The sequence below is a fragment of the Pan paniscus genome, chromosome 16 (genome assembly GCF_029289425.2).
Source record: "Pan paniscus chromosome 16, NHGRI_mPanPan1-v2.0_pri, whole genome shotgun sequence".
Classification (NCBI taxonomy): domain Eukaryota; kingdom Metazoa; phylum Chordata; class Mammalia; order Primates; family Hominidae; genus Pan; species Pan paniscus.
The window spans coordinates 33,885,490-33,901,515 of NC_073265.2; the positions used below are offsets into that span (position 1 = coordinate 33,885,490).

Consider the following 16,026-nt stretch of genomic DNA (forward strand, 5'->3'; position numbering starts at 1 on the left):
AACCCCACCTCTACTAAAAATACAAGAATTAGCCAGGCGTGGTGGTGCACACCTGTAATCCCAGCTACTTGGGAGGCTGAGAGAGGAGAATCGCTTGAACCCAGGAGGCAGGGGTTGCACTGAGCAGAGGTCGCATCATTGCACTCCAGTGTGGGCAACAGAGCAAGACTCCATCTCAAAAAAAAAAAAAAAAACAACACAAATGTGGTAAAATGTTAATAGTTGGTGAACTAGGTGAAATTTAACTTAATGTTCATTTTACTAATTTTTGAAGTTTTTCTATAGATTTACAAATTTTCAAAATCACACATATAAAAACAATGCAAAATAGTAATTCTAAAAATAAAAATTTAAATTAGAAACAGATGTGTTTAATAGCAGATTAGACACAGGTGAAGAAAGAATTAGTGCACTGGGAGATATGAAGAAATTATCCACAATGTACCAACGTCTCATAGTGGTTAAGAAGGATTGAGCAAAGTGTCAACAGTCTAACTACTTCTGATTGAAAGACCAATGTGACAAATGGAAGATACATTTTGTTTTCCCTTTTTTCTTTGGAGACAGGATCTCACTCTGTTGCCCAGGCTGGAGTGCAGTTCCTCAAGCTCACTCAGTGCAACCTCCACCTCCTGGGTTCAAACGATTCTCCTACCTCAGCCTCTCAAATAGCTGGGACTATAGGTGTGAGCCACCATACCCGGCTAATTTTTTTGTATTTTTAGTAGAGATGGGGTTTGGCATGTTAGCCAGGCTGGTCTCAAATTCCTGGCCTCAAGTGATCTGTGCACCTCAGCCTCCCAAAGTGGATTACAGGTGTGAGCCACTGTGCCTGGGTTGGAAAATACATTTTCAATTTTCAAGCACATGGAACTTTTATTAAAACTGAGTAGTCATGTGCCACATAACAATATTTCACTCAACAACAGGCTACATTTACAATGGTGGTTCCCATAAGATTATCATAGAGCTGAAAATTCCTACAGCCTATTATTTACTATGCTATACTTTCGTTATTTTAGAATGTACTCCTTATTTCTTTTTTAAGCTGGCTATAAAACAGCCCCAGGTAAGTCCTTCACGGTATTCCAGAAAAAGGCATAGGAGACGATAGCTCCATGCATGTTACTGCCTCTGAAGATTGTCTTGTGGGACAAGATGTAGAGGTGGAAGACAGTGATATCGATGATCCTAGGCCTAGGATATGTATGTGTTTGTGTCTTCATTTTCAGCAAAAAGTTTAAAAAGCAAAATAAATGATGAAAAATGAACCTAAATACATAATAATGTCTAATGTGGTTAAAAAAATAAAACACAACAATAACATGAATAGGCTATGAGTAAATGAAGTTAAAGCATTCAACGGACCTGTATTATTCAAAACAATTAGTTATTAACTGTAGATCTGAGCTGGGTGTGGTGGCTCACGCCTGTAATCCCAACACTTTGGGAGGTCGAGGCAGGTGGGTCACTTGAGGTTGGGAGTTCAAGAGCAGCCTGCCCAACATGGTGAAATGCCTCTACTAAAAATACAAAAAATTAGCTAGGCATGGTGGCAGGCGCCTGTAATCCTAGCTACTCAAGAGGCTGGGGCACAAGAATCGCTTGAACACAGGAGGTGGAGGCTACGGTGAGCCAAGATCGTGCCACCTGCACTCCAGCCTGGGCGACAGAGCAAGACTCCATCTCAAAAAACAACAACAACAACAAAAAAAAAAACACAAAAAAAGCCACACACACACACAACAAAAAAACAAACTTTAGATCTGATAATTTAAGTATGTACATTATATTCCCTAGGATAGCTTCTTAAAGAACAGAAAGTGAATAATTTCTAAACTAGTTTAGGCACAAAGGAGCTCCTGGAGTGCTTATGATGTTTTATTTCTTCACCTGGATGGTGGTTACAAGAGTTTTTGCTTGATAATTATTTGTTGGCCAAGTGCAGTGGCACACGCCTGTAATCCCGGCACTTTGGGAAACCGAGGTGGGTGGATCACCTAAAGTTTGGAGTTCAAGACCAGGCTGGCCAACATGGGGAAACCCCACCTCTATTAAAAATACAAAAATCAGTTGGGCGTGGGGGTGCATGCCTGTAATCCTAGCTACTAAGGAGGCTGAGGCAGGAGAATCGCTTGAACCCGGGCTGTGGAGGTTTCAGTGAGCCGAGATTGCGCCACTATACTCCAGCCTGGGTGACAGAGTGAGACTGTCTCCAAAAAAAAAATAATAATAATAGTAACTATTATTATTTGTTAAACTGTATTCTGCGTATTTTTTTACACATTGTATTTTACAATACAAAAATAAAAATGTAATAATGTGGTTCATTACAGTAACAAATTAAAGGAGATTATTCATATGATTATCTCAATAGATACAGAATAGGCATTCAATAAAATCCAATACCCATTCATGATAAAACCTCATAGCAGGGAACATAAGGGAACTTAACCTTACAAAGGGTATCTTAAAACACACACACACACACAAAGAGATATACACACACACACACACACACAGAGAGAGAGAGAGAGAGATGGAGAGACAGAGAGAGAGATGGAGAGACAGAGAGAGAGATGGAGAGACAGAGAGAGAGAGCGTGTGTGCTCTACTCAGGAATAAGGCAAAGATTACTTCTGGATCATGTTATACTAGAGACCCTAGTACCCCAATTAAGAAAAAAGGTGGTAGCTAGGCGTGGTGGTTCACGCCCCTAATCCCAGCACTTCTGAAGGTCGAGGAGGGAGGATTGCTTGAGCTAGGAATTGAAGACCAGTCTGGGGCACATGGCAAAACCCTGTCTCTACAAAAAATAAAAAAATTAGCTGGGTGTGGTGGTGTGCAACAGTAGTCCCAGCTACTCAGAGGCTCACATGGGGGTATCCCTTGCAACTGGGAGGCGGAGGCTGCAGTGAGCCAGGACTATGCCACTGCACTCCATCCTAGGTGACAGAGTGAGACCTGGTCTCAAAAGAAAAAGTGCTAAGAAGTACATACAAGGATTTGAAAAGATGAAAGAAAACTATATTATTCTGATGTTATATGTATATTAACTATATAGAAAACTCAATAAAATCTAATAAATTATTAGGATTAATTTAACAAATTTGCTGGATATAAAAATCAATACACAAAAATTAATTATATTTCCTTATACTGTCAATTAACAAAATGCAATTTAAAAAATACCACTTAAGGTCGGGCATGGTGGCTCATGCCTGTAATCCCAGCACTTTGGGAGGCCGAGGCAGGCAGATTATGAGGTCAAGAGATCGAGACCAGCCTGGCTAACACAGTGAAACCCCGTCTCTACTAAAAATACAAAAAATTAGCCAGGCGTAGGGGCATGTGCCTGTAGTCCCAGCTACCTGGGAGGCTGAGGCAGGAGAATCGCTTGAACCCAGGAGATGGAGATTGCAGTTAGCCGAGATCACATCACTGCACTCCAGCCTGGGTGACAGCGTGAGACTCCGTCTCAAAAAAAACAAAAACAAAAACACTTAGAATGAACAATAAATACAGTATTTAAATATACACACAACACACACACCAAAAATAATGGAAAAGATGCCAAGATTTTAATGGAAAAATTGTAAAAATTGTAATGTTTTATTGAAAGACATTAATAAAGACCTGCCCCGCCCCCCAAAAGACAAGAAAGACTATGGATATAAAGATTAAATATCCTAAAGACGCCATTTCTTCCCAACTTGATATATAGATTTAATGTAATTCTAATATAAATCCTAACAATTTTTCATGAAACTTGACAAGCTAATCCTAAAAAGTAAAGATTAAGGAACAGACAACAATAAAGGCACCCCTGAAGAATAAGGAAATTTGTCCTAATTAAAATCCTCGATAATAAAGGCAAGATGGAATTGGCCTAAGGAAAGACCTATGAACAGAATAGAGAGGTCAAAAACAAATTCATGCATATGTGGAAACTTAATATATGACACTCAAGACATTTCAGATCAGCAGTAAAAGACAGGACTTTTTTATTTTTTATTTTTTGAGGCGGAGTCTCATTCTGTCGTCAGGCTGAAGTGCAGTGTCGTGATCTTGGCTCACTGCAACCTCCGCCTCCTAGGTTCAAGTGATTCTCCTGCCTCAGCCTCCCGAGTAGCTGGGAATACAGGTGTGCACCACCATGCCCAGCAATTTTTGTATTTTTAGTAGAGACGGGGTTTCACCATGTTGGCCAGGATGGTCTTGATCTCTTGACTTTGCGATCTGCCTGCCTTGGCCTCCCAAAGTGCTGGGATTACAGGCGTGAGCCACCGCACCCAGCCAGGACTTTTCAAAAAAGTGCTCAGACAAATGGTTATCGGTATGGGAAAAAATTAAAATAGCCCATATCATGTATAAGTTTTAAATGGATAAAGAACTTAAATGTGAAAATCATAATTTATAGCTGGGTGTAGTGGTAGGTGCCTGTAATCCCAGCTACTTAGAAGGCTGAGGCAGGAGAATGGCTTGAACCTGGGAGGCAGAGACTGCTGTGAGCTGAGATCTCTCCACTGCATTAAAAAAAATTCATAATTGAAAAACTTTTAGGAAAAAACAAAAACTATATAATTTAAGGATAGATGTCACAAATAGCATTAGTCATAAAGGAAAAGACTGATTAATTAAATTCCATTAAAATTAAGAACTATATTAAAGATTCCACGAATTAAGTAAAAAGACAAGCCACAGACTAGAATACATCCACCACACAAACAACAAAGAATTGATATCTAGAGAATATCCAACACTACAAACCAATAAGAAAAAGAAAAATACCCGAAAAGAAAAATAGGCAAAAAACTTGAACAGTTACTTATGAAAGAAAAAAAATCCAAATATCTTACACACACACACACACACACACACACACACACACACTAAACCTTAATCAGGGAAATGCAAATGAAAATCCATCATACCATCATACTGGAAAAAACGTTATAAATCAAGTGCTGGCAAGAACATCAAGTACATGCAACAATGAGAAACCATACACTGCTGGTGAGAGCATAAACTGATAAAACAATCTTGGAAAACTAGAGTATTATCAATAAAATTAAACATGTGCATGCCGTATGATCAAGCAATTCTGCTTTCACCCTAGAGACGCTCTTGCCCATGTGCTGCAGCAGATACATGAGAAACTTTACAGCAACACTGCTTAACAGAAAAAAAAAAAAAAAGGAAACAACATAAAGCTGGATAAAGACATATTATACAGTGGGATACGATACAGGGGTGAAACTGAATGAACTATAGTTATATACATTAAACATGGATGAATCAAAAAAATCATGTTGAGTCTCAAAAAATATACATACAGTGCCAGGCATGGTGGCTCACACCTGTAATCCCAGCACTTTGGGAGGCTGAGGCAGGAGGATCACCTGAGGTCAGAGTTCGAGACCAGTCTGGCAAATATCGTGAAACCCCATCTCTACTAAAATACAAAAAGTTGCCAGGTGTGGTGGCACGTGTCTGTAATCCCAGCTACTCAGGAGGCTGAGGCAGGAGAATCGCTTGAACCCAGAAGGCAGAGGTTGCAGTAAGCTGAGATAGCTCCACTGCACTCCAGCCTGGGTGACAGAGTAAGACTCCATCTCAAAAAAAAAAAAAAAAAAAAAAGAAAGGAAAGAAAAGAAAAAAATATGTAAAATATATAATTATATATATACACACACACACATACACAGTGGTTCCATTTTATGCAAAATTCAACATTAGCTACAACTAAATAGCATTATTTGGGGATACGTTTATATGCAGAAAAATAAAGAAAATCATGAGAATGGTTAAAAATTTCAGAATGGCTGGGCATGGTGGCTTATGCCTGTAATCCCAGTGCTTTAAGAGACCAAAGCAGGAAGATTGTTTGAGGCCAAGAATTCGACACTCACCTGGGAAACAAAGCAAGATTCCACCTCTACAAAAAAAATAAATAAATAAATAATAAAAATTATCTGGGTGCAGTTGTATATACCTATAGTCCCAGCTACTTGGGAGGCTGAGGCAGGAGGATCACTTGAGCCCAGGAATTCAAGGTTACAGTGAACTATGATCACACTACTGCACTCCAACCTGGGTGACAGAGCAAGACCCTGTCTCATTAACAAATAAATAAATAAAATTTCAGAAGAGTGGTTAATTCTGAGGCCAGGCAAGGTAAGGGAATAGGATCAGGGCAGGGCATACACATTCAAAGATATCCATGATATTCTATTTCTTGCCTTGATGGTGGATACAAGAATATTTGTTTTACTATTGTTATCACTTAAAATATATATTACTCATTCATTTTTATGTAGGAGGAGACCAGGGCCAAAGCAATGTTGTATATACAATGCAATACTAATTAAATTCACACAGAGACATGTGCACTGTTTAAGGGGAGAGGCACTGTGTGAATTAAAATCCTGGTGCTACCACCTATGCCCATGTATAGCTGAGTTAGATTTCCTAACCTCTTTGTGCTTCAGCTTCCTGATCTATAAAATGGGGCTAACAGTATTAACCCTATAGGGTTAATAAGAAAATTAATGAGATAACACTTGTCTATTATTAACATAGAAAAAATAACTATAAGGAAATAACACCCAAATAGTAAACATGATTACTTCTGGATGGTAGATTTACAGAAGACTTAATTATTTTTCTTACAATGATATTTTAGAGTATATAAAAATAAGTTTTTCAACAAATGGTGCAGGGACAACTGAAGATCCACAAAGAATGCAAAAGAATGAAGTTGGTTTCCTCCTTCATATCATATAAGAAATTGAACTTAAAGTGCATAATAAACCTAACTGTAAGAGCTAAAACTATAAAAGTCTTGTAAGAATAAATCTGCACAATCTCAGATTAGGCAATGCTTTCTCAGATTCAACACCAAAAGCAAAAATGACCCCCTCATCCCCCCAAAAAAGATACATTGACTTCATAAGACTAAAACACTTTTGTGTTTCAAAGGACACCATCGAGAAGGTGAAAAGCCAAAAAAACTGAGGAGGAACTCCTCCCCAACTCATTCTATGAGGCCAGCATCATTCTGATACCAAAACCTGGCAGAGACGCAACGAAAAGAGAAAACCAGGCCAATATCCTTAATGAATATAGATATAAAAATTCTCTGGCTGGGAGTGGTGGCTCACGCCTGTAATCCCAGCACTTTGGGAGGCTGAGGCAGGCCGATCAAGAGGTCAGGAGTTTGAGACCATCCTGGCTAACACGGTGAAACCCTGTCTCTACTAAAAATACAAAAAAAAAATTAGCCGGGTGTGGTGGTGGGCGCCTGTAGTCCCAGCTACTCAGGAGGCTGAGGCAGGAGAATGGCGTGAACCCGGGAGGTGGAGCTTGCAGTGAGCCAAGATCGCGCCACTGCACTCCAGCCTGGGCAACAGAGCGAGACTCCATCTCAAAAAAAAAAAAAAAATTCTCCACAAAATACTAGTGAACTGAATCCAGCAATACATCAAAAAGCGAATCCAACAGAATCAAGTAGGCTTTATCCCTGGCATGCAAGACTGGTTCAACATATGCAATCAATAAATGTGATTCATCATATAAACAGAAGTAAAAACAAAAACCATTGCTTGCTCCTCAAGTAATACTCCCTTCAACATCCCTTCATGTTAAAAACCCTCAACAAACTAGGCACTGAAGAAACATATCTCAAAATATCAAGAGCCATTTATGAAAAACCCATAGCCAACATCATACTGAATGGGCAAAAGCTGGAAGCACTCTCTGTGAGAACCATAACAAGACAAAAATGTCTACTTTCACCACTCCTATTCAACATAGTACTGGATGTCCTAACCAGAAAAATCAGGCAAGAGAAAGAAATAAAAGGCATCCAAATAGGAAGAGAGGAAGTAAAACTATCTCTGTTTGCAGCTGACATGATTCTATACCTAGAACACCCCATAGTCTCTGTTTAAAAGCTCCTGGATCTGATAAACAACTTTGGCAAAGTTTCAGGATACAAAATCAATGTAAAAAAAAAGTCAGCAGCATTTCTATACACCAACAACATTCAAGCTGGGAGCCTAATAAAGAATGCAATCCCATTCACAAAAGTCACAGAAAGAATAAAATACCTAGAAATACAGTTAGAGAGATGAAAGATCTCTGCAATGAGAATTACAGAACAATGCTGAAAGAAATCAGAGATGACACAAACAAATGGAAAAACATCCCATGCTCATGGATAGGAAGAATCAATATTGTTAAAATGGTCACACTGACCAAAGCAATTTACATATTCAATGCTATTCCTATCAAACTACCAATGACATTCTTCACAGAATTAGAAATAACTATTTTAAAATTCATATGGATCCAAAAAAGATCCTGAATAGCCAAAGCGATCCTATGCAAAAAGAACAAAGCTGGAGACATCATCACTTCTCGGCCTTTTGTCTAAGAACAATTGTAGCTGCAGACTTCACATCACCTGACTTCAAACTATACTACAAGGCTACAATAACCAAAACAGCATAGTACTGGTACAAAAGCAGACACACAGACCAATAGAACAGAACAGAGAGCCCAGAAATAAAGCCACACACCTACAGCCATCTGGTTTTCCACAAAGTTGACAAAAACAAACAATGGGCAAAGAACTCCCTATTCAATTAATGTGCTCGGATAAAAGGCTAGCCATATGCAGATGATTGAAACTGAACCCCTTTCTTATACCATATACAAAAATCAACTCAAGTTTGATTAAAGACTTAAAAGTAAAACCTAAAACTATAAAAACCCTGGAAGATAACCTAGAAAATACCATTCTGGACATAGGCCCTGGCAAAGATTTCATGACAAAGACACCAAAAGCAATTGCAACAAAAACCAAAAATTGACAAATGGGACCTAATTAAACTGAAGAGCTTCTGCAATGCAAAATAAACTATCAATAAACAGACAACCTACAGAATAAGACAAAATATTTGCAAACCATGCATCTGACAAAGGTCTAATATCCAGAATCTATAAGGAACTTAAACAAATTAACAAGCAAAAAATAACCCCATTAAAAAGTGGGCAAAGGACATGAACAGACACTTTTCAAAAGAAGACATACACATGACCAACAAGCATATGAAAAAATGCTCAATATCACTTATCATTAGAGAAATGCAAATCAAAACCGCAATGAGATACCATCTCACACCAGTCAGAACGGCTATTATGAAAAAGTCAAAAAATAACAGGTGCTAGCGAGGTTGCAGAGAAAAGGGAAAGCTTACACAGTGCTGGTGGGAATGTAAATTAGCTCAGCCAATGTGGAAAGCAATTTGGCGATTTCTCAAAGAACTTAAAGCAGAACTATCATTCAACCCAGCAATCCCATTATTGGGTATATAACCAAAGGAATATAAATCATTCTACCATAAACATACATGCACACATATATTCCTCACAGCACTATTGACAATGGCAAAGATATGGAATCAACCTAAATGCCCATGATTGGCATTTAGGTTGGCAAACTAGTGTATTAGTAGTCTGTTCTCACACTGCTACAAAGATACTACCTGAGAAGGGAGGTTTAATTGACTCACAGTTCTGCATGGCTGGGAGGCCTCAGGAAACTTACAATCATGGCAGAAAGTGAAGGGGAAGCAAGGCATGCCTTACATGGTGGCAGAGAGAGCACAGGGGAAAACTGCCACTTTTAAACCATCAGATCTCTTGAGAACTCACTATCAGGAGAACAGCACTGGGGAAACTGCTCCCATGATGCAATCACCTCCCTCCCTTGACACATGGGGATTATTACAATTCAAGATGAGATTTGGGTGGGGACACAGAGCCAAACCATATCAACTGGATAAAGAATTTGTGATTCATATACATGATGGAATACTATGCAGCCATAAAAAAGAGCGAGGTCATGTCCTTTGCAGCAACACGGATGGAGCTAGAGGCCATTATCCTAAGTGAACTAATGCAGGAACAGAAAATCAGATACTGGGTGTTCTCACTTATAAGTGGGAGCTAAACACAGTACACATGAACAAAAAGAAGAGAACAATAGACATTGGGGCTTACTTGAGGGTGGAGGGTAGGAGGAAGGTGAGGATTGAAAACTGCCTATCAGGTACTATGCTTATTACCTGAGTGATGAAATAATCTGTACACCAAACCCCCATGATATGCAATTTACCTATGTGACAAACCTGCAAATGTACCCCTGAACCTAAAATAAAAGTTAAAAAAATTTTAAAAAGGTGAAATAACAACCCAAAGAACGGGAGAAAGTATTTGTAAATCATGTATGTCATAGAGTCTAGCATCCAGAATATATACAGAACTCTTAGAACTCAATAAAAAGACAACCTAATTTGACAGACATTTCTCCAAAGACGACACACAAATAGCCAATAAGCATATGAAAACATGTTCAACATGTTTAGTCATTAGGAAAATACAAATGAAAACCACAATGAGATGCCATTTCATTTTGACTTCACACTGACTAGGATGGCTGCAATAAAAAACAAACAATAACAAGTGTTAGCTAAGATGTGCAGCTAGCAGAACCCTCATACATTGCTGATGGGAATGTAAAATGGTGCAGTCACTGTGGAAGTTTGGGGATTCCTCAAAAATAATAAATGACCCACTAATTCCACAGCTAGGTATATACCCCAGATAAATGAAAACATATGTCAACACAAAAACTTGTACACAAATGTCCACAGCAGGATTATTCATAATGGCTAGAAAGTGGAGACAACCCAAATGTCCATCAGCTGATGAATGAACAAAATGCAGTATATATTGATACAATGGAATATTCAGCCATAAAAAGGAATGAAGTTGTAGTGACATGCTACAACATGGATGAACTTTGAAAACATGCTAGGTCAAAGATGCCTGTCACAAAGGTCACATATTTTATAATTCAATTTACATGAAATGTCCAGAATAGAAAAATCCAGTCAGAAAGTAGATTGGTGTTTAAGACTTGCAGACAACAGGAAATAGGGAGTGGCCACTAATGGTTATGGAGTTTCTTTTTGAGGTGATGAAAATGTTCTAGAATTAGTGGTGATGGCTGCACAACTCTGAATATACCAAAGGCCATTGAATTGTACACTTTAAAAGGGTGAATTTTATGGGTATGTGATTTATATCTCAATAAAGCTGTCATTTAAAGAAACTGGCACATAACATTATTAACTTCAGGGACTGTGTAGTATAGCAGAAGGTACCCTGCCCTTGATTCTAGCTCCTGTCTTCATTAACATGGCTCTGGGTCACCCACTCAATCACTGAAAGCCTAAGTTTCTTCATCTGTAAAATAAAAAGAATATAAACTACCCAATCTGTCTCATATGGTTGTTTTGGGACCAAATTAGATATTCCATGTAAAAGAGTGTTTGTGAATTATAAAATCTTACATAAATTCAGGTTATGCCTCTTCTGAAGTTGGATCAGAATAGTAGGAAGCAGGCTGGGTGCAGTGGCTCACTCCTGTAATCCCAGCACTCTAGGACACAGCGGGTGAATCACTTGAAATTAGGAGTTCGAGACCAGCTATGGCCAACATGGCAAAACCCTGCCTCTACCAAAAAACACAAAAATTAGCTGGACATGGTGGCGCGTGCCTGTAGTCCCACCTACTGGGGAGGCTGAGGTGGGAGAATCGCTTGAACCTGGGAGGCGGAGGTTGCAGTGAGCTGAGATTGCACCACTGCACTCCAGCCTGGGCAATAAAGTGAGACCCTGTGTCAAAAAAAAAAAAAAAAAAAAAGTAGGAAGCATAAGGTAGGAATAAAAGATCATTACTGTTCAAGCTTTCCATAGCTTATTTCCACTTCATTTAGTCTCATCAGCTTAATGTTGCCTCCATTTCCTGTACCTTTTTCTTATTATTTACTATAATCTTATGTCTTTTAAAGCCAAAAAGGGTAAACTACTAAGCAGAGTTAGGGTAATGAAACAGCCAGAACTGTTTAAATAGATATACAAAGGTTATAGTTCTTTTTGCTGCTAAACTAAATGAATTCTCTCAAATCCTAAATCGAATAAAAGTATATAACACAAAATAATTAAGTAATGTTCTTGGGCATTTAATTCTGTTACCTCTAGTGCATGTATGGGAATTGAGCACCTTCCCCAGCCATTGAGATGACAAAGAGTGTCCACAGTGCTGGCACTTCCATGGATCATGAGTCTGTTTAAAAACTCTTCTTGAGTCAAACCAAACAAAATCAGAGAGAGTCCATTCTCTACAGGAAAAATAAAAGTTAGCTTTAACAAATTAGATTAGATTTTAGGATTATGATTTAGGAATTGATTTTTAATTACTCAATACTTCAGTACTATAATTACAAATATATTTATATTTACTGGATATCATGTACTATAATGATCTTAACTCATCATGGTTTTTCAACATTTTTATAGGAGAGTTTTGTGGGTTTTTCCTTTTTAGAGACAGAGTCTCCCTCTATTGCCTAGGCTGGAGAGCAGTGGTGTGATCATAGCTCACTGCAGCCTCAGACTCCTGGGCTCAAGCAATCCTCCCACCTCAGCCTCTGGAGTTGCTGGAATTACAGTTTCATGCCATCACACCCAGCTAATTTTTAAAAAACTGTTTTGCTAATTTAAAAAAATTTTTTAATTGTTTTGTAGCAATAGGGTTTCACTTTGTTTCCCAGGCTGGTCTCACACTCCTGGCTTCAAGTGATCCTCCCACCTTGGCCTCCCAAATGTTTTGATTACAAGCGTGAGCCACTGCACCCACCAAGGAAATTTGTCTTTAAAACACTGACCACAAGGCAAATTCTTATAAGAGCAATGCATTTTATGAAATAGCACTAAATTAGCCAGGCACAGTGGCTCCTGCCTGTAATCCCAGCACTTCAGGAGGCCGAGGTGGGCAGACCACCTGAGGTCAGGAGTTTGGGACCAGCCTGGCCAACATGATGAAACCCCGTCTCTACCAAAAATACACAAAAATTTAGCCAGGTGTGGTGGCGGGCGCCTGTAATCCCAGCTACTCGGGAGGGTGAGGCAGGAGAATCACTTGAACCTGGGAGGCGGAGGTTGCAGTGAGCCAGATCACACCACTGCACTCCAGCCAGGGAGACAAGAGTAAGACTCCATATCAAAAAAAAAAAAGCACTAAACCCCACATTTCTACTTTATATTATCTTGCATAATCAATCCTGGAACCTTTAATCATTTACAGATGTCAGGTTTCTGGTTTACTATTATAAAATAATTCATAGCATATTCCTGACACATAGAAATACATGATTACCAAAATTTGGGTATAGAAGAAACACACGGTTAATTCCAATCACAACATTCAATACCTTTGCAGAAGATGAATTATTCGGTGAATGAATGCATATCTGAAATATCAAAATCTCCCATGGGTACAGGGGCAAAGCAGGTAGTGAGAAAAGTGCAAGAAAAACCTAATCAGAAATAAAATGGCTCAGGCTAAGCATGGTGGCTCACGCCTGTAATCCTAGCACTTTGGGAGGCCAAGCTGGGAGGATCACTTGAGCTCAGGAGTTTGAGACCAGCCTGGGCAAGGTAGTGAGACCTCATCTCTATTAAAAAATAAAAGTACAGCCAGGTGTGGTTGCTCACACCTGTAATCCCAGCACTTTGGGAAGCTGAGGCAGGTGGACTGTTTGAGGTCAGGCGTTTGAGACCAACCTGGCCAAAAGAGCGAGACGTTGTCTCTACTAAAAATACAAAAATTAGCTGGGAGTGGTGGTGCGTGCCTGTGGTCCCAGCTACTCTGGAGGGAGGTGGAGGTTGTGCTGAGCCAAGATCGCACCACTGCACTCCAGCCTGGGCGACAGAGTGACACTCTGCCTAAAAAAAAAAAAAGTAAATTAAAAAAAAGAGAAATAAAATGGCCCATCTAAGAGAACAACTGAAACTCAGCTCCAACCCATAAGTTACTATGCAGGAATGCAGATCCAGTGTTGCCAGATCTTACAATTTTTTCTTTTTTTTTGAGACGGAGTCTCACTGTCTCCCAGGCTGGAGGGCAGTGGTGCGATCTCGGCTCACTGCAACCTCCGCCTCCCAGGTTCAAGCAATTCTCCTGCCTCAGCCTCCCATGTAGCTGGGACTACAGGTGCCGGCCACCACGCAAGGCTAATTTTTGTATTTTTAGTAGAGACAGGGTTTCACCATATTGGTCAGGCTGGTCTTGAACTCCCAACCTCAGGTTATCCATCCGCCTCAGCCTCCCAAAGTGCTGGGATTACAGGCGTGAGCCACTGCACCCGGCAGATCTTATAATTTTTCAGTAACAGCTGGAAATTAGAATTTGTGTGAAATCCTCTCATTCTGAATGTTTATAATCTTTTTTAAAAGCCTAGACAGTGCAAGCCAAGCAAAATAAATAAGCAGTTCATACATGGCCCATGAGCACCTAGCTTACAACCTCTGCTTGTGAAGTCAAATGAAGACTCTTTGGGTTAAAAATAATAATAATAATAAACTTCATTTCTCTCAAACTTTCTCTTAGTATCTTAGCATTTAGCTGGGCAGAAATGACATTAATTAAAAGCCAAACATATGAGACACTATTACCAAGAATAACAAGAAACTTCCTCTATAAACAATTACAATACCACTTAAAGGCAAGAGCAGGCACTGAGGCAGAAGTAAAATACAGTAGGAAAGCATACATCTCAGCAATGGATTTCAATCTAATACAAGACAGTCTCACCTGTCAAAACAAAGCACAGTTGCTGGTCTCCACTACTGTCTACAGGAATACACTTTGTGCCAAGGGAAAAACACTGCATGCCCTGGGTCTCCAAATCCCAGAGGGTAATGGTATAGCCCATCCTTTCCACTTCCCAAGTAAACAGTGCAGTGAATCCTGTCACAGACACACATTTAAGCTCTATGGGTTCCTCTTGTTCACTGATGTGCATTATTTTCCATGATCTTCCTGGATCACTGGTCTTGGCATGATCTTTCTGTAGAACATTATATTGCCCATGCATTATGTCCTGTGGAATGAAGGCCCAGCTCTGCACACTTGTACTGTGGTTACCAGATTCAGGTGACTCCAAATGCAAAATATCCTGGAACCATGGAGCACAACAGGAAACCTCCAGTTTGGAGTTCTTTATTGTTTCATTCAATGATGATAGCTGGGCTTTCCAAGACCTGGAAACAAGGTAAAATATAACTTAACACCTGTCACAGTAAAAGGCACTATGTAAAACACTAAACCAGGGCAAAGATGTTCTTAAGAAAAAAAAGTATCTATCAAATAAAGACCTTTAATGAAAGGGTACAGCGTCAGCATGATAAAAAATAAGAACAATAAACTACATGAAAAGGAAGTTTCTGTACCTATCAATTTGGAAGGAAAACTTGGTCAGTTTCATGTTGTAGGCAGAGTTAACAGGATCATCTTCATCTATGCCCTTAGGTCCTTGAATAGGAAGATCTTCTAGTATTCTTTCACACAGTAGGTGTCCTGGGTGTTGCCTACATTTAAAAATAATGATAGCCATATGAAAAAATGATGATCAAACCCAAATTTGTGTTACTATTGCTCCTGTTAAAAATAAGAGATTACAGAGAAGGAATAGTACAACAAATTCCGCAGAAAGGAACTCCTTATCTCCCTTGCTTATGTCACAGTAATAGAGTGAACTGTAAGAATTTTACTCTATTAAGGGCAGTTAGCTTGATAAAGCAATAAGAATACTTACTGTCTACTATATTTCAGATGTTATGCTAAACACTTCACACAAACTCTTATTTAAGCCTCTAACAACCCTGTGAGGTAAATATAACCCCATCTTATAGATATGGAAACTAAGGTTCAGAAACACTTTGAAACAGACTAATGTGACTATCAAGTCTAGCTTTTTTTTTTTTTTTTTTTTTTTTTTGAGACAGAGTCTCACTCTGTCACCCAGGCTGGAGTGCAGTGGCGCAATCTCAGCTCACTGCAACCTCTGCCTCCTGGGTTCAAGCGATTCTCCTGTCTTAGCCTCCCAAGTA

The 16,026-nt window shown here is 39.2% G+C and overlaps 1 protein-coding gene across 5 annotated transcripts in view; it reads right to left on the reverse strand.

Moving 5' to 3' along the window:
• SPG11 (SPG11 vesicle trafficking associated, spatacsin) overlaps positions 1-16,026 on the reverse strand; it is a 101,313-nt gene that overhangs the window by 74,018 nt on the left and 11,269 nt on the right. For all 5 annotated transcript variants that reach the window (XM_008963800.4, XM_008963799.4, XM_003811382.5 and 2 more), the window contains exons 5-7: positions 15,367-15,504; positions 14,729-15,177; positions 12,109-12,254 (exon numbers count right to left, since the gene is read on the reverse strand). In XM_008963800.4, coding sequence (XP_008962048.4) covers positions 12,109-12,254; positions 14,729-15,177; positions 15,367-15,504 — 733 coding nt within the window. The remainder of the gene's footprint in view (positions 1-12,108; positions 12,255-14,728; positions 15,178-15,366; positions 15,505-16,026) is intronic.